The sequence below is a fragment of the Narcine bancroftii genome, chromosome 9, assembly GCF_036971445.1.
Source record: "Narcine bancroftii isolate sNarBan1 chromosome 9, sNarBan1.hap1, whole genome shotgun sequence".
NCBI lineage: Eukaryota > Metazoa > Chordata > Chondrichthyes > Torpediniformes > Narcinidae > Narcine > Narcine bancroftii.
In genome coordinates, this window is record NC_091477.1 from 116,202,427 (window position 1) to 116,221,927 (window position 19,501).

The following is a 19,501-nucleotide window of genomic DNA, read 5'->3' on the forward strand; positions in this document are numbered from 1 at the left end:
AATGAGAAGAGCTGCAGGGTAATTTGGGATTTATTGCCACATTTTGTATTGTGTGCTATCCAGATAAGACATCCCATACTTAAGTAGAGCACGAGATGGACAACAATAAAACTGCAAGGAGTGGTGCCACAGTATATCAATACGTCCAGGGTAGAGGGATACTAGGACGGGATGTTAAGTACAGGGGAATCCGTTCCTTTCAAGGATCCAACAGCAGGAAAGAAATTGTCCTCAAGTCTAGACAATCATGTTTTCAAGCTTGTGTACCTTCTGCTTAACAAAGAAGAAAATGTTCATGTGACAACAATTTTTTTCCAAAAGGTTTGCTTCCTGAAAAAAAAATGAATATGATAAACAACTTCAAGCTGAACACAAAGATATTTTAGATTTGCAGTGTCACAGAGGAAGTTGGGGAAGCATTAAATGAACTTTTATTGGATCTAGAATGTTTAATCGCATAATGATTCTGACACACTGCGTTAGTTCAACAGACCTAAAAATGCTTTGCCACACTGATTTTCGTTTGTACTTAGCATCTGATGTCTCTCATAATAGTTGGCCGGCGTTGATGGATTCCAGTTGCCCTGATACCGCTTTTCCATGGTCGCAATGTCCTGGTAAAACCTTTCACCATTTTCGTCACTGACCGCACCGAGATCAGCGGGGAAGAAGCCCTAGTGCAAATGCAGAAAATGAATTTACAACGACATTGGTGGTTTCGTATGACAGGAAATTATAAAATATGTTTTATCTAAAAAAAGTATGTGATAGTGAAATTTTAAGATAATTTTCACGATCAGCAGCCCAAAATTCATAAAATACAGCCAAAAGTGTTCAGGAAGCAAAATCTTCATTGTCCAGTGTAATAGAAAAGCTGACATTTATTGCAAGGGAATTGCTGAAGCCTCTATGATTCTGATGAGTCTCGACAGGGTGACAGTGGTAAGGTTGCTTCCTCGGGAACTAGGTGTCATGGCTGGAAGACAAGCCCTCTCCCATTTAATTTTAGACATACAGCACGGTAACATGCCCTTCGGTACATTTAAAACTGAGAAGAGAAGCAATTTTATCTTGCAGAGAGTCACAAGTCTTCAAAAATTTGTTAATGGCCGATGTTAGCAGAGACTCTGCATCTTTAAGGCAGACGGAAATCTATCATGGATAAGCAGGAGGCTGAAAGAACACTGGAGACAACTGTAAAAGCTGAACGTGGAAGAGAAATGAACAGCGGAGAGAGGGGCTGAAGAACTTCCTCGCCTCTCTTAATACACAGAAGTTTGGAACAAGAGTCGATAGAAGTTATAAGACAGTTATCCAAAGCCCTGGCTGGATCACATCTGAAGGGCTCAGGCCCACATCGTCGATAATATACATTTACCTCCTATGGGCGCTATGAGACCGGATGAGTTCCTCTAGCATTTCTGTGTTTTTTGACTACGTCAGGGGCAATTCCAAGCACCACACCTCTGAAGCAGATTTATTAATGCCTTCTATCGTAGAATATGAAGGTGAAAAGTAAATCCATGATGGGATTATAGAAACGATGGTTTTAATCTTCTGATTGCTCAAATCAAAACAAATACTCAGAAGATAAAATCCAATTTATATTTATTTTTAAAGCTTGTGGTACAGGACTGCAAGGATTTAAAGCAGAACTGAACCGTGTTTACATACAACTTGCATGTCTACCCTGCTACAGGCAATGTTCACACATCTCAGTACAAAAAAAAACCCAAGTTCAAAAAATAAGGACATAAACATGATACATTTCTATAATGTATGAATAGATTGAGCAACAAAAATGTAATTTTCTATTGTAGTGTAATAGAAGTAATATATTTTAAACCAATAATCCCAATTACTGAAGCAGTTCTCAGAAGCTCTCACAGGTGCGCCCGCAAGCAGTCCTTGTTCAACTGGCATTTGAGCCCCAATACTCCTTTTCCAGGTTATCCAAACATATACTTAAAATATTGTTGGTATTCTAACTCTCTCACCTGTTCCTCTCTTGGTTTCTATTTTACATATTCCATGTTGAATCCTCTGAACAGTTCCTCATTGCTGGCCAGAGGAGAAATCTGGCCTTAGATTCCAGTGCTGGATGTTACCATTCATTGCCAGTTGTCCTCAGGTTATCCATTCAACTGGAGGCAACAGGAAGTATGGCAGCAGGTACAACCAGCAGCCCACACCACTACGTCTTTGGCACTCTCTTTCAAAGACCAATTTCTGTGCCCCAGTGATTTTTGCCCCCATCCCAATAAACATCATGCCCTGTTCATTGTAGGAGGGATGACTTAACTGGTCACTACGTGCAGGAGTAAAACATGAAACTCTACAGACGCTGTGCTGTGACTGAAGTAAAAGTGCAATCCTGGAGAAACTCAGCAGGTCACACAGTGGACTTTATACAACAAAGATAAAGATATATAACCCAAGTTTTAAACTTGAGTCCACCATCAAAGTATGAGCCAAATATAAATGGGCCCCTGCCTACATTTAGCTCATACCTTGATGAAGGGTTCAAGCTTGAAACGTTGAAACAGTGCATAAAGTGCACTGTTTGGCCTGCTGAGTTTCTCCAACGTGGCGTTTTTACTTTGGTCACTGTGTGGACTTCTTCTGGATAACTTCTCAATCCTTTGAAGGTGAGAACTGCCTCAGGAGATATCACTGCCTTGGGAGCTTACATTCCGAATGTTTCATTCAAAGATTCTGCTTGCTGCCCACATTCGAGTATACATTAATAATGCACAAGCATGAGTAGAATTTGGTAAAAGATACTAAAAGATCAGTTGATTAACAAAAATTTACAATAATAAGAGAAACTAGTTAACTACAAGATCTAAAAGTGCAATTCACTCAACTCACATTAAGATTCCAAGCTTTTTAAAAACAAAACAAAATCAGACACAGTGCTAATTCTGTAAGGAAAGAGCCTCCCATGTTAAAAAGTTAATGAATTCAGATTATATTAGAGAGGTAAGGGTAGTTCCCTTATATGTTTCTGGACACTCACTATTGTCTCTGTCCTGGGTGGGAGGTAGTCCAAGAATAAGCTAGCGTTTCCCCCTCCCCCCGGCCATTCCCCTATACTCATCAATATAATTCCCATCACTTGGTCAAAGTGAAGATGAAGTGATTTCTTCCCTTGGTTGTACCACAGGTTTCACCCAGTCGTTCACAATCCCACCCACTCAAACGGCCACACACCTTCAAGAACACATGCAATAAAGGCAAGGGGATAGGAGGAACAAGTAATGGTCAGGGTGTTGGGATATTGGCCCAGATGACCAATGTGCCTTCAAATCCTACTTTAGTCTCAATAAAGGGTCCTGACCTATGACGCTGACTGGCCATCCCTACCCATGGACACCGCAGGACCTGCTGAATTCCTCCAGCAGCTCATTGCTCAACTATCAAGATCTGACTTGTGTTTCAATCTCTCGCACGCACTGCCCTGTTCCAGGGATAGTTCACTTACGGAAGGTCTCGCGTACGAACCGCAGGGGTGCCTGAGCAAAACACATTAGACAAGCTCATCGACTTTCTCTGTCCAATTCTGCATTCTTATCTGTTCTGCTATATTCCGGACAGTGACCTTCCAGTCACTGCTCACAATAAACAGGGAGGTGGGGAGAAGGATAGAATGTCTAAAGTAGTTCCTGTAAATCCCAGCCTGATGCTTCATACTGGATCTGGCTGTTGGGTATTTACATGAGCACGGAAACAGAGCCACCATAATATTGGTGATGCAGTTTTTATACAGTCCCATAAATAGGCAACAGCCCCAACCTCAGTTTTTATAGTTAAAATGATTAACACTGACCACAAATTAATTTTAGATCAATCCCTCTCTTTCTCTCTCCCCTCTCCAGTTTCTTGACCCAGTTCCCCGTGGAAGGGAATCAGTCGTTGGTCAAGTAGGATTGGGCAAGTTCCTTCAGACTGTTCAGAACAGCTTATCAAGCTTCATCTTGTAATGACAGGACTTTGGCCCACGGCCCATCATGTCAAAAATGAAAATCCATCGTGAGCTACACAATAGATGCAGATGTTGGAATCTTATGTGAACAAAGAGAAGCTGGAGGGTCTCAGCAGGTGAGGCAGCCATCTGTGGGGAGAGATGGCCAGTAATTTTTCTCCATGCACGGTGCTTGACCATTGGTTTCTTCCAACTCCTCATTGTTTTCTGCTGCAAATCCATCATTCACACTCAACTTGCAATGTACATTCTGGTCCCCCTGTGAACTTTCCCAATCCATAACACCTTTAATCTCTTTATCATTCCAGATTTCTTAAGAGCCCATGAAAATTAATCTCAACTTTTTTTTAAAAAGTATAACAATTCGAGTTCTCAATGTGATAAAAATCCAAAGTCCAAGTTTCCTTACAAATAATAATTAAAAAAAAAATGTTTTCTTAAAAAAATGATTTAACCTGTCACTTGATAAAAATGTGGTAGGTTTATCTTTTGCGACGTCTATCTTTACAGCACATAGCATTATAACAACAAACTAGGAGGGTATATTATTAAATTTGGCTGTATCATTATCTCAAAAGCTTTGAACATTGAGATGCTGAGAAGCGAATGGTGAAATGAAGGGATTCAGCATGCTTACACCATGCTCCCCTGAATACTCTTTCTGGAGGCATTAAAGACTGATTTAAATGGTTTTAAACACCTCCACTAAATATAACAGGCTGCGTAGGATGTGAAATTGTGATCGACCAATCTGCGTCTTGAGAAATAAGCAAAAGCAGATGACAGAATAATATATACAGTAGCTACAACAGGAAGCAAGAGAATTAAAGAGGTGCCTCATGTGCTACTATTGTGTGGTGACCAAATTGACTAAAAACTTGCCCACCTTTTGTACATTATTTTATATAATTGAACAACACAAACAATTTTAAAGCTCTGTTCATGTTAAATAGATGAAAAATGCCTGGTGTCATTTCAAGCAGATAAAAAGGTCGCCAAAACTACTTGTATATGAATGCCCCTTCTCCACCCCCCTTGCCCACCACCCACTCCAACCCTCCCCCACCCCACCTTGCAGTCAATGTTGAACCAAACTGACTTCTACTCCCCAAAACAAATGGTCAATCTCTGAAGATTCAATAGTTGCATTCTCCTTTAGTTGCTTATATAATAATATTAAAATAATGAAAAAGAATCATTCATTTGGCCATGCAAGACAGGACACGCAGTGGAATCTTTGATCTTCTGCTAGAGGTTAATCTCATGATTATGTGGAAGGTCAAAGATATTGAGAGAGTTCTAGAGTATAGTTCATATAAAGTACTGCTAGCCGCCTTTAGTTAAATGACAAGCATATATCACTTTGGGGTGTAAGGACGAACATAAAAGTTGTCAGGCAAACAAAAAGCACTACTTGAGGCATGTCGCCTCCGATCCAAGCAGAAAAGGTAACTCCATCTCAATTCCCATTTTAGTTTTCTCCTTTCCTTCCTCTGGCTTCCCGCCATGATTACAACCACGTGAGGAAAGTCTCCTTCGGATTGAGGCTGGACTCCACGTCAGGCAAGATGTCCGATCCAAAGGGCTCCTGCAGGCTTGGCATGAGGTCCTCCCCCTCCAGGGTGCCGAGGTCCACGTTTGTTCCAGGCAGGGAGTCCAGGAAGTCGGGGAAGCGGTTGGGCTGGCTTGTGGTCATGGCGGACTGCCCCATTTCTCCTGCGGGTAAAGAATATCTAGCTTACTTGGAGCAAGTACCTCCACAAGCCCAAAAGCTCACAAAGCACAACCACTCACTCCAAAAATTTGGCAGCACGGTTAGCGTAGCGACTCCAAAAACAACATGGCAAAAATTTGACAGCACAGTTAGCGTAGCGGTTAGCCCAGCACTGTTTTAGCACCAGCAAACCAGGATCGAATCTGGCACTGCCTGTAAGGAGTTTGTACATTCTCCCTGTGTCTGCGTGGGTTTCCTCCAGGTCCTCTACCACCCTCCAAAAATGTACGGGGTTGGTAGGTTAATTGGTGAATTTAGGTGGCATGGGCTCATGGACCGGAAGGGATTGTTATCACACATCATCTCTAAAAATAAATAATCAAACGTTTAATTATGCTGCAACTTTGGGGGTGCTGCATGTTTAGAATTTTTAAAAAATTCTTCAATATAAAAGCAGTTCATTTAACATATTGCGCTGATGTGGTGACTCACCTAGTTTATATCTGAACGCGATACATTAAAAAGCCTGGCATCTCTAGCCATTTTCTAAAATACTAGCAACCATTTTAACCTACCAGAAATAAGTTAAAACAACAGAAAATGTCCACAGATGTTACAGCACCAGGTTAACCAATCTAATACCCGAATAATTCCACAATGTAGGAGGACCATATGGCAGAGTAAAGGAAAATTTTGTGTCCTATTATATTTCCTGTTTTATTACATGACAATAAAAGAAGCTTGAATCTTGGAATCTCCTCTAACGAACATTGAAAAACTTCAGGTGTAGAAATAAAAACAGAAGTTGCGGGGACATTAAGCAGGTTAAGAGCATATAGAAAGAGAGAGAGAGATTCAAGTCAATGGCCCTTCATTGGAAATTCTGATGACATTAAATCTTTTATCTTTCTCCACAGATGCTGGCTGACCTGTTGAATATCTAAGCATATTTGTTTTAACTTCAGAAATCTGGTCCAATAGTAGAAAAATTTTGGGATGATCTCAATCAGATATTAAATAAAATAACAGAAAACAATATACCAAAGAATCCAGAGATCTTTCTCCTAAGTAACATAAAAAATAAAGAATTTGGAATTGACTTGGAAGATGCACAAAAAAGATTTGTCAAGATAGCCCTAGCCGTAGCAAAAAAATGTATTATGTCAACCTGGAAATTGGAAGAGAATTTGAAAATACAACAATGGTATATAGAAATGAATAAATGTATTCCATTAGAAAAAATAACATATAGTTTAAGAAATAATATTGAAATATTCGAACAAGTATGGGAGCCTTACATTAAATACAATAGCGAAAACCTACCGGGGACAAACATTACCTAAGTTGATGGAAGGAGAAGGAAAGAAAAGAATGGACTCTGTAGAATTTCTGGTGTATTTTTGTTGAATGACAACATTGTCTGACTGAATTAATGCAACCTAGATTGTATACCTAAAATGGATGAGGGGGGGGGGGGGTGGCTTGGGAGGAGGGAGGGGGGGGGGGAGAAAAAGTCACTGTAAATGTGTGAAAAAGAAAAAGTGTATAACATGGCTATTGTGATTTATGGTGTGAAAAATAAAAAATTTAATTAAAAAAAAAGAAATCTGGTCCAATCTATTTAGCATTCGCTTCCACAGGTAAGATTCCATTTTACCAAATCACTTTGCATCTGATACAATAACTGAACGTATTAAAATAATATAACAAATAGGCAAAGAGAGAAAGGTGCATGGTTAGTGTAGCCATTAATGCAATGCTGTTATTGCATCAGCGATCAGGGTTCGAATCTAACACTTTTGGAGTTTGTATGTTCTCCCATGTCTGCGTGGGTTTCCTCAGGGTGCTCCGGTTTCCTCCCACCATTCAAAATGTATGGGGGTTTTAATTGGACGGCACGGGCTCGTGGACTGGAAAGGCCTGTTACCATGCTGTATGTCTAAATTTCAGATTTTGGGAATATCTGAAATGTTAGTGTTTTTCTTTGTAGATATGAGGAAATCCTTCACAAAGAACTCTGTAGCAGTTCAACAATGTGGCTCACCACAGATTCTTGAGGCCAGCTCGGCATTGTCAATGAAAACTAGCCTTGCTCGTGAGGTCTAGACCCTGAATTGAATAGGAAAAGGAAGTCTTGTTTATCTCATCTCGATTGAACCTCTTTTGACAATTGAATCACTTCATCCTTCCCTTCTTGGAAGCTGCCTTATTTGCTCAGTGTAACTTTAATTTCAGATTCCCAATGAAATGGTATGGAAATCCAACACTGACATGGAATTCCAAATCATTTCCCATTTATTTCATGTAACTACAGCTAACCCTTGAATTTTCAGAGTTGGAAGGGATTTGGGGTTGTTTCAGGACAGAAAACTTGGAAAGATGGAGCAATATGTTGATGAACAAAGTCCTCCCATTACTGGGTCAATCTCCAATTCACGAGAGTCAGAGAACTTTACACACACTCAGGACCCAAACACACTGCCTAGACTTCCATTGGGCCTAGACTGGTTGCCATTATTCCAATGGACCAAACCATTTCCCCTTCACTCTCTTCAATAGAATTATTTACATTGAATATAATTAATACATCACATGGGACTGCAACTCATTGTATCAACCATTCTCACTTGCTCACATAATATATCCAATGCGACAGCATCATTTGTTCCCACTGAACTAAATTTATTCAGGAATCTGATCAAATCAATTCACTTCCACGGGCAAGATTTCAATATACTTATCATTGCAGGTATAATGTGTGCCTCTCAAATCGATTTATCCAAGAACTATCGGAAGATTTTCCTCCATACTTTAAACGATCTTTCTTTTAACTTTTTTAGATTTCAAATTTTAATGATATAGCATGGTGGAAGGCCCTTCAGGCACTTGAAACTCCTGCTGCCCAATCACACACAATTAAAGTACCAACCCTGTCTTGTTTTTGGAGGGTGGGAGGAAATCAGAGCACCTATAGAAAACCCACGCAGGTCAGGGGCTGAACGCATATGCTCCTTGTGGACAGCGTCAGATTCGAATCCAGGCACTGATGCTGTAATAGCTTTGCAATATATGTTGAAGTAGATCTTGTTCCTTTCATTTAGAAATTTCTTTTAAAAGTTATTGCTTATACCGAAAAATCATTCATAAAATAGCTACGTTTTGAGTTTGGAGTTTTGAATCCGGCTTTTTGCTCATAACTTGAAGAAGGGTTCAGGGATAACATTGGTTATATATCGTTACCTCCTATGGAAGCTGCAAGACCTGCTGAGATCCTCCAGCATTTTTGTGTTTTTACTACATTTTGAGATCAATATTTTTAACCTAGCACCCATCTTAAATCCAGACAGAAACAAGGCTCTTTTGCTCTCAACTTACCTGTATCCATTTCCTCCACGTGTCCCAGGAAGTCTTCAGGTGTTCTTCCCAATCCTAAGCCACTGTCTGCACTTGCTTGGCGAGAGTGGTACGGTCCACTGTAAATGAACACCAGTGGGGAATAACAATAGTGGAGATGGAGGAGAGAGGAAATTGGATTAATTAATAGTGCCCTCCGAAAATAATGCCTCTACCTAGATAAAACGTTATCTCCAGCTAAATATGGAATTCATCTATTGTCTATTACAATGCAACTTGCCTGCTGAGAAAGGGATCAGAGCCATTGTTTGTGATGACATGCATCTCCTGTGTCATAGCTGGTGTAGAGACAGCGCTCTGGGCTGCCGGGATGTTTTCGGATTCAATGGGCATCTGAGTTGGAATCTGGTTATACAAGGCCTTCTCCTGAAAGAAATAAAGATGCTGTAACCGGGGAGGGGGGGGGGGGGGGGGTCAACTCTGAAGAGTGAAAGTTCCTCTAACCAATTAGCTCTTCAAGCTTGAAAAGTTCTGATTGAAATATAAAATAAACCTCAACAACCAGAAGTAAAAATACACAAACACTGATTAACAAAAAAATCTATAGTAAAATTCCTGTTACCCAGAATTCAAGCAACCTGCAGCCTCAAGTAACTGGCAAAACAAAATGAGGAAAATAAATGGGTAAAAAATTGATTTTTTAAAAGTTTTAAATTGGCACATGTTGCCGACAGTTCTCCATTCATGCAATATGCAGTTTCAAACAACCGGGAAATTCACTTATCCGGCAACTACCAATCCCTGTAGGTGCCGGATACAGGGATTTTACTGTATGTATACGCGGAACTTCACATACAGACACTTAGTGGGGCATCGTCAGTGTATCATTGAACATAAAACAGGGATGTGGAGGGACTTCTTTAGCCAGAGGGTGGAAAATCTGTGGAATTTAGGAGAATGAGGGGATATCTCTTTGAATCATTTCAAATATTGAAAGGGACAGAGAGAATAGATGCAGTAAGTTGCTTTTCATAGTGGGAGAGCCTAGGGTAAGAGGGCACAACTTCAGGATTGAAGGGCGTCCTTTAGAAAAGAGATGCATAGGAATTTCTTCAGCCAGAGGGTGGTGTATCTGTGGAATTGGTTGCTACAGGTGGGTGTGGAGGCGAGAACGATGAGTCAGCTTACAGAGAGGAGGTGCAAACGCTAACGGACTGGTGCGGAGGAAACAGCCTACAACTGAACATCAACAAAACAAAGGAGATGGTGGTTGACTTCAGGAGAGGGGGAGGATCACTCTCCATTGACCATTGACAGCTCCACCGTCGAGGGAGTCAAGAGCACCAAATTCCTTGCATGCAGCTGGCGGAGAATCTATCCTGGTCCCCCAACACCAGATCCATTGTCAAGATGGTCCAATAACGCCTTCACTTCCTGTGGAGATTGAGGGAAGTCCATCTCCCACCCTCCACCCTCTCTACATTCTACAGGAAATGCATTGAGAGCATCCTATGTAACTGCATCACAGCCTTGTTCGGGAAATGCACCATCCCAGAACATAAGTTCCTGCAGTGGATAGTAAAGACTGCAGGAGGGATTATTGGGGTCCCTCTCCCTGCCAAGACGGATATTTATAACGGCCATTGTTTGCAGAAAGCTATAAACATCATGAAGGACTCAACGCACCCCTCCTGCAATCTATTCTCCATCCTGCCGTCCAGGAAGAGGTACTGAAGCATTCAGGCCCTTACGACCAGATTGCGAAACAGTTTCCCCAAGCAGTGAGGCTTCTGAACCCCAGGGACACAGGGCTTTTATATATAACATGATATTTATACGTGATATGTTATTTATACAAAGTTTTTGTTGTAATTTAGCCACGAAAGTAACTTGCTCCATGGTCCGGAGAAACGCTATCTCGTTTTCACTCTACACTGCAATGGTTATGGTATGAACGACAAATAAATGTGACTTGACTTGATTTGAGGTCATTGAGGATAGAATGATAGGTTCTTGATTAGCCAGGGTGTGAAAGGTTAGGGGGAGAATGTTGGGCAGTGGGGCCGAGTGCGAAAATGGATCAGCTCATGATTAAATGGTGGGGCAGACTCGATGGGCTGAATAGCTTATTTCAGCTCCTATGTCTTATGGTCTTCATTTCCAAGAAAAAAATGTTCTCCTGTTTAGAATATTGAACCTATTTTGGTCAAGAATGGATATTTCAAATCCATAAATGGTTATATGGTTATATCAAGGAAAGAACATGTGAACTCCAATGAGAGTAATGGAATTGCTACTCTGTTCAGAGAGATTCCCAGCAGCGGAAGTAGGCAGGAATGGGCAGTCTGGGCAGCTGCTGGTGCAGTGCAGACCCGCAGACAGTTCAACCAAGAAATCTGATTTGAACACAAAGCTTCATACGGGCCTGAATCCATAGACTGTTTCCTGCCATCTCCTGCTTACCCACTGCCTACAACCTGGGTGCAAAAACATGGGTTGGAAATGCAATGCACAGAAGCGCTGGAGAAAATCAACAGGTCACGCGGCATCCACGGAAAGTAAAGGGTAGCCAAGTTCTGGGCCTGGCCCCCTCATCAAGGCATAAGCAAGAAAAAAGCAGGTGCCTGAATAAAAATATGGGTGGGGGGGAGGAGAGGAGGAGGGAGGAAGAGGCAGGGAGAGGAGCACAGGCCAACAGGTAAAAGGTCATAGGTGAATGCAGGTGGGATGGTAGCTGAGAAGTGATGGGAAGGGGAAGGAAAAGGAAGGGAAGGGGGTGGGAAGCCCCCCAGCACCTCAGCTCTTCTCCCCTGGGACCTTAGGTAACCTTTGTTTATTGCCAAGTGCAGTGAAAAGGTTAATTTTGTGTGTTTATCAGCAAGTGTATCTCACACAAGTACAGCAAAGCAAAACATAGTACAGTGCAGAGTTACAGAGAGAGATCAGCCAGCATGGGTAATCGACTAATGTGGTCAGGAGTCTGATCACAGCGGGAAAGAAACTGTCCTTAAACCTGGAGGTACTTGATTTCACACTCATGAACCTTCTTCCTAATGAGAGGAGGGAACAAGGTGGGAATTCATCTCAGCTGCTATTCTAAGGCAGCAGGGAGTGTAGAGTGTACAGTCTAGGTGATGGGTCTGAGCCGTGTTCATCACTCTCTGCAGATTCTTGTGCTTGCTAGTTCCCACACCATGTTCCTGCGATATGGAGGGGGACTTGCAGATGAGAACCATTCCCAGTTTACACTGGTCAATATTTACAGAACGTTCTCCGCACACCTCTCTGAGGCAAGGATCAAAAAGGGAGCCAGTGCAAGAGAGGGAAAGGTTGACAGAGGACTGTGTTGCACGGAACATGAGACGAACAAGGACAGAGAGGGAGAAAGAGAAGGGAGGGGAAAGGGGCAGAACTCTGGGTTTAATCACAGATAATTTATTGCCAAATGATCAGGGAATAACACATGTTCGGCAACTCTGCTCTGTGGCAAGAATTCTCCATTATTCAATACCTGCAGCATGACAGAAGTAAAAACCGCCCCTGAGGAAACATTCGTATTCCTGTCAGGATTTGGTTTGGAGATAATAGGCTGAGATCAATCACAGGAAGTGCGTGATTTGTTGACACTGTGATTGCCTCTGTTGTTCTGCCTCTCTTCCCCTCTGATTCCTGTTGGCAAGGAAGTGACAGTTTGCCTGGATGTTGGCAGAGGAAGGGACATAACTCCATTCATGCCAAAGCCTTAACATTGGATCGGGTTGTAAAGGGAGCTCTATGCATATTGGCCTACATAAATTAAAGTATTGAGTACAGGAGCTGGGATGTTATGTTAAAGTTGTACAAGACATTGGTGAGGCCAAATTTGGAGTATCGTGCTCAGTTTTGGTCACCCAAGTACAGGAAAAATATCAATAAGTTAGAAAGAGTGCAGAGAAGATTTTCTAGGACATTGCTCAAACTTCAGGTAACTATTCCATGGAGCGTACAAGAATAAAGAGTGATTTGATAGAGGTATTTAAAATTATGAGGGAGACGGGCAGAGTAAATGTAGATAGGTTTTTTTCCCCACTGAGGGTAGGTGAGATTCAAACCAGAGGACATGGGTTAAGAGTGAAAGGGGGAACTTCTTCACAGAGCAAGTGGTATGAGTGTGGAACGAGATTCCAGCTGAAGTGGTAAATGCGGGCTCAATTTTAACATTTAAGAGGAATTTGGATGGGTACATGGATGGGGAAGGTACGGAGGGCTATGGACTGGGTGCAGGTCAGTGGGACTAGGCAAAAAAACATGGTTTGGCACAGACTAGAAGGGCTGAATAGGCCTGTTTCTGTGCGGTAAAGTTCTATGGTTCTATGGTTCCAGAAAGCATCGGAAGGTCAGGCAGCTCAGCAAGTGCCGATGGGTCACAACTCCCATGTCCCGGGTTCGATTCTAGCTCAGGAGGAACTTGCACGGTTTTCTGGTGACCATGTCAGTTTCTTCCAGGTGCTCTGTGTTTCCTCCTACATCCTAAAGATGCATTGATTGGACTGCAGACTGCTCCCACTGACGGTGATGCGGAAAGGATTGGGGAGGAGGGTGGCGGAGGGTCACAGATAGTGTGTGCTGGCTGGGAAGGATCCCCAGTGATTCTTTGAGTCCCATTTGAACAATCACTAAGTTGCAACAAAATGGTTCCCCCCAACATGCACTGATTGAGCTGACACGACAAGTGGGAAATTCACTACCCAGTAAACCTTGGAGAAACCTAGTTTTCATCATCGCTCATAGGCACTGAAAATTTTTAAAAATTGGGAAGTAATTCAAAGAAGATTAAATTTTGACATGTATTAAGCACGATAACAGCCCATGCCACCCAATTACACTCTTGGTATGTTTTTAAAGGTGGAAGGAAACCGGAGAACCCAGTGGAAAACTCATACAGACATGGGAGAACGAGCAAATTCCTTACAGAGAGCACTGAATATGAACCCCAGTCAATGGCGCTGTAACATTCAGAAGCAGAATAAACCAGAGAGGTTCACTAATGAATCGATTACCAGTTAATCTCTGCCATTCATCAATTGGAATCCGTGTGCATTCAGATCTCCCACGGTCTACACTCCAGCTGCAAGGATTGAAAGCTGAGGCAGTAGAGAGCAGCAAGACATGAAACCACAGAACCGTTAACGGGACCAGAGGCAGTCCCTGGAGAAGAGGTACCAATGGGAGGAAATTGCTACCTGTCTCATCAGCTCCTGCTGCAGGTGCTTGATCCTCTCCTTCTCCATCTGGATCTGCTGGAGACGCATCTTCTGCTGGTGTTTCTGTTGTACTGTCATGGCGCTCGAGAGGCTCATCATGGCCATCCGGGGATTCTGGGAGGGCATGCCAGCAGGGGTCACAGTGGTGTTTGGGGTCATCTGCTGTTGGTTCATCACTGGGGAGAAAGGAAAGTGGTTTAAGTTCGACAGGAATAATCGGCAGCCGTATAATTATTGATTAACATTCCCAGTGGGTCTGGGAAAACTTCAAGAATAAATCTATTGTCTGAACTGAGATCTCCTGGTAAAAGTGGTAGTTGAATTTTTTTAAAACAGTTACAGGCCCTTCCATCCCACGAATCCATGCTGCCTAATGACACAAATTAACCGACAAACCCCACACATGTTTGAAGGTTGGGAGGAAACCAGTGCACCTGGAGGAAATCCACAGACTCTGGGAGAACCTACAAACTCCTTACAGACAGTGCCAGATTCAAACTTGAATTGCTAGTGTTATAATACCGTTGTGCCAACTGTTACGCTAGCCACGTCGCCCTTTTATGAGCCATCTACTCACGTCACTCAGAAACACCTCAGGGAAACACAAGGCACAGCATTTAACAGGCCTCTCGGCCCATCTTGTCAAGACTGCCTTCTGCCTCCCACCTGCGATGGCCGATTCCAGTTTCCGCACGTTTATCAAGTTCCTTATAGTGCATTAAAAACACAATGCTGGAGAAACGCAGTAGGTCAAGCAGTGACCTTTATATAGCAAAGGTAAAAATAACCGACATTTCGGGCTTGAGCCCTTCATCAAAGTATGTATTTGCTCAAGGACACTGTTTGGCCTGCTAAATTTCTACAGCGTTGTGTTTTTACTTCAATCACAGTGTCTGCAGATTTTCATGTTTTACTCCTTATAATGCATCTATTGTTTGAGTTAATCCAGTTCCTCATCCTCTGGGTAAAGGAGTTTCCTCTGAATTCCCCATGAGTTTATTTGTGGCAACCTTATGAGAATGCTCCTTCATTTGGTCTGACAATAGAGTGACAGAAAGATACAGCACAGAGACGGGGCCTTCAGCACATCACATCTGTGCCAACTATCAATCACCCATTTATCCTAGTCCAACATTCTATTCCCCCCCCCAAAAAAAAATGATTTTATTCCTAAACTACACACTCAGCATAATTTACAGTGACCGATTAAACTTCCAAATTATCAGCCTTTGCAATGTGGGAGGAAACCAGAGCCGCCGGAGGAAAACCACACAGTCACTGGGAGAACATGCAAACATTGCACAAACAGTGGGAGGTCAGGGTTCAACACAGGCCTCTAGCACTGATGTAGAGGCTCCAGCAATGTGTGCCGCCATGACCAGTGACAGCTTCTTCTCTGCGTCCACTTTATGGGTTTTCTTTGTTATCTCGTCATTGTCAGCTTCATGTATCAGTCTTCTGTTGAGGATGGAGCGGAGACAACACTGGTAGAAGCGTTCTAGGAGGCATAGGTGATGCCGCTTTCATCCCTAACGTCGAAGTACTCGAGATGGCAGAGGACGACAGCATCGAGTCCACGCTGCTGAAGATCCAGCTGCGCTGGGTGGGTCACGTCTCCAGAATGGAGGACCATCGCCTTCCCAAGATCGTGTTACATGGCGAGCTCTCCACTGGCCACCGTGACAGAGGTGCACCAAAGAAAAGGTACAAGGACTGCCTAAAGGAATCTCTTGGTGCCTGCCACATTGACCACCGCCAGTGGGCTGATATTGCCTCAAACCGTGCATCTTGGCGCCTCACAGTTCGGCGGGCAGCAACCTCCTTTGAAGAAGACCGCAGAGCCCACCTCACTGACAAAAGGCAAAGGAGGAAAAACCCAACACCCAACCCCAACCAACCAATTTTCCCCTGCAACCGCTGCAACCGTGTCTGCCTGTCCCGCATCGGACTTGTCAGCCACAAACGAGCCTGCAGCTGACGTGGACATTTACCCCCTCCATAAATCTTTGTCCCTTGTAATGCAGGTAAGCAAAGAATTTTTGGCGTCACAGGGTAAGTGACAGAACAGAGCAGTTCATCTGCCACTATATCAATGGTGTGCTAAACACGCACACACAGGCACCCCCTAACTCTGACCCCTGGCTGGAGGAATAGTGGTCGAAGCAACTTAGATAAAGGAAGTGGGCTCAGTAGAAAAATGGGCCTATGGGCCTGTTTCCGTACTATATTTCTCTACGGGAGAAACACTTGCAGTATAAAAGAGGACAGTAATGACTGGGCTGCAGAGAGGATGATTTGCTTTGTACTTGGGACTGTGATTTTACACAGCCTCCACTATTTCCCTATCAGTAGTCTCTTAGAGATGAAAAGTTTTGGCATGAAACATTGACCATTCTTTTTCTCCCACTGATGCTACTCAACCTTTCTAGATCTCCAACAAACTATTTGATACTCCTAAAAGAAATTAATGCTTTTTTTATCCTCTTTTTATTTACAAGTGCACTCTGGCAGGTAAGGGGAAAGTATAAAGAGCAGGAAAGCATTGATGTGTAGAGATGTGCAGCTATATAAAACTTTAGTTAGGCCACGCTTGTGTAATTCTGGTCACCCCCTCATTACAGGAAGGATGTGGAGACTTTGGAAAGGCAACAGACATGATTTACCAGGATGTTGTCTGGATACAAAGTATGCGCTAAAAGGAGAGACTGAACAAACTTGGTTTGTTTTCTCTGGAGCATCAGAGGCTATGGGGAGACTTGATCAAATTTACAAAATCACGAGACACATAGAGAGGGTAGTCTAGTGGTTCTCAACCACTGGTGGGCCACACTGTGGGTCTTTGAAAATGTCAATTAAAATGTGCTCCTTACAGAGCTGCCTTTGGCATTAAAATATTGCTTGGTCATTGCCATGGCGCGTTAGGCCTGAAGCCAGCTGGACCTTAGACAGAACAAGGGTTGAGAACCATTGGGATAGGCAGTCAGATATTTTCTCCTCCAAGCTAAAAAATGTCAAATACTGGAGGATACACATTTAAGATGGGGAGTAGGAGAATGGAGAAGGAGATGTGCAGGATTTTTTTTACATAGAGTGTGGTAGGGGCCTGGAATGAGTTACCAGGGATTGTGGTGGAAGTAGGTAACATAGTTAGATTTAAGAAGCTTCTAGATAAAATGGGAAAAAGATATGTATTTCCCAGGATGATTGGATGAATTTATGTAAGGAAAGTACGACTAAAATTGTAAATGTAAGGTATCAATTGGTTCATTATCATTTTATTCATCAATTATATTTAACTCCGGAGAAATTAAGGAAATATAAGTTTATTTCTTCGGATTTATGTTTTATATGTCATAAGGAAGTAAGTTATTTTTTACATCCTACTTGGTTATGTGAGACAGTGAAACCCTTTTGGAATAGATTTAATGAACTTTTAGAAGTTATTTTCAAAGAGAAACTTTCATTAGATCCTTTAGTATTTTTGTTGGGTAATATTAAGAGGTTGAGATTAGAATTAAAATTAAATAAATTTCAAATTGCTTTTTTTTTGAGATTGGCTTTAGCTGTGGCTAGAAAATGTTTGGCAATTACTTGGAAATATGAGACTAATTTGAGTATCTGAAGATGGCATTTGGAGATGAGATCTTGTATTCCATTGGAAAAGATAACATATCATTTACATAATAATTACAGTAAAACTTGAAGCCCGTATTTGGATTGTATAGGGTTGAATTATTAAATCCCCTTTCCGCACGCTAGTGGTGTTGCTCCGAACCAGGGTAACTGATGAATTTTATGTGATCTCCTCTTTCTTTCTTTCTTCTTTATTTTTGGGGGTAGATTAGAGAGAGGTGGGAAGGGGTGGCTGGGTGAAGGAAGAGGGGTGGAGGATTTTGTTTTCTATATATATAAAAAATATCACCTATGTATTTTGTCTTTTTTAAGTTGTGTCCATTATTGTATGTTTAACATATCTATTATTGATTTAATAAATAACATTTTCCAAAAAAGAGGCTTCTAGATACACACATGAATATGCAGGAAATACGGTAGAGGGAAATATATCATGTGCAAACAGCAGAGTTTTAGTTTAATTTGAGCACCATGGTTAGCACAGACTTTGTGCACTGAAGGGCCTGTTCCTGTGTGGTGCTGTTCTACATTCTAATTTTTCATAAGATGTTCAAGATGGGGATCAAAATTATTGGACTGGGTATGGAGTGGGTAATGGTGTAAGCTTGTGATTCAAAATCCAAGACGACATCCTCATAGATAAGCAACTGAGAGCTGGCAACATGATATCAGGGACACAGAATGTCTGCAGACACTCAGGTCAGAAATGTCAGTAATATATCTTTACCCTCCTATGGATGCTGTGAGTTCCTCCAGCATCCCTGTGTTTTTAATACAAGTACAGGCAATGATCATCTCCAACAAGAGGAAATAAGGAGGAAAATGCCGGGGGTACACAGCAGATCAGAGAGAGAAACAGAGGAAGTTTCCAATGGGAGATGTCAGCTCTGTGCGTCCCTCTCTACAGATGCTGGTCGGACAGCTCAGTGTCCCCAGCACATTCTGTTTTTATTTCAGACTTCCAACATCTGCGGTATTAAGTCCTTATCACATCTTCTGGGGATTCAACTTGGAATTTGGGTTCCCTACTACCAGTGGCTCACCTAAATCCTTAACACTTAAATCTTTAATACTCACAAGGCGCAGTCGGGAGTGTGAGTCACTTTGAATGGGCACTATTCCAAAAACACTCAAGAATTTAACATCATCAAAGAAAAATCAGGTCAAAGAGTCCAAGAGTACAGAAACTAGCCTTTGACATGCTGGCTCTACACCCTCTTTTACTCAACCACATTCCCCTCGCACCCCCAGATTATGCTACATGCCCAGGTAAAGTGGCAATATGCAGTGGCCAATTTACCTGCCAACCCCACATCTTTTGGATGTGGGAGAATGCTGGAACAGACTGGAAATGCTCAGGGAAAACATGCAAACTCCACACAAAGAGCAGCCACACTCAGGAATGAACTGGGTCTCTGGAGCTGTGACTCAATGGTTCTATGTCATCGTTGATTGCACCCCTCGCCACCACCAGCTGCAGTGGGAGCCATCTCTAACATACACTGCAGTTTCTTGCCCTGGACTTCCTTAGCGGCAACTTGGGAACCTGCAGCCTCCACTACCAAGAACAAG

General features: G+C 42.4%; 1 protein-coding gene across 2 annotated transcripts in view; it reads right to left on the bottom strand.

Moving 5' to 3' along the window:
• Positions 1–414: 414 nt before the first annotated feature.
• Positions 415–19,501, bottom strand: part of wwtr1 (WW domain containing transcription regulator 1) — a 177,878-nt gene continuing 158,791 nt past the window's right edge. The window contains exons 3-6 of one of the 2 annotated variants that reach the window (XM_069897419.1): positions 14,276–14,472; positions 9,334–9,479; positions 9,075–9,172; positions 415–674 (exon numbers count right to left, since the gene is read on the bottom strand). In XM_069897419.1, coding sequence (XP_069753520.1) covers positions 658–674; positions 9,075–9,172; positions 9,334–9,479; positions 14,276–14,472 — 458 coding nt within the window. In that variant the 3' untranslated portion in view covers positions 415–657. Of the gene's footprint in view, positions 675–1,591; positions 5,702–9,074; positions 9,173–9,333; positions 9,480–14,275; positions 14,473–19,501 lie in introns of those variants that run through there. The other variant, XM_069897418.1, reaches the window with a different exon arrangement.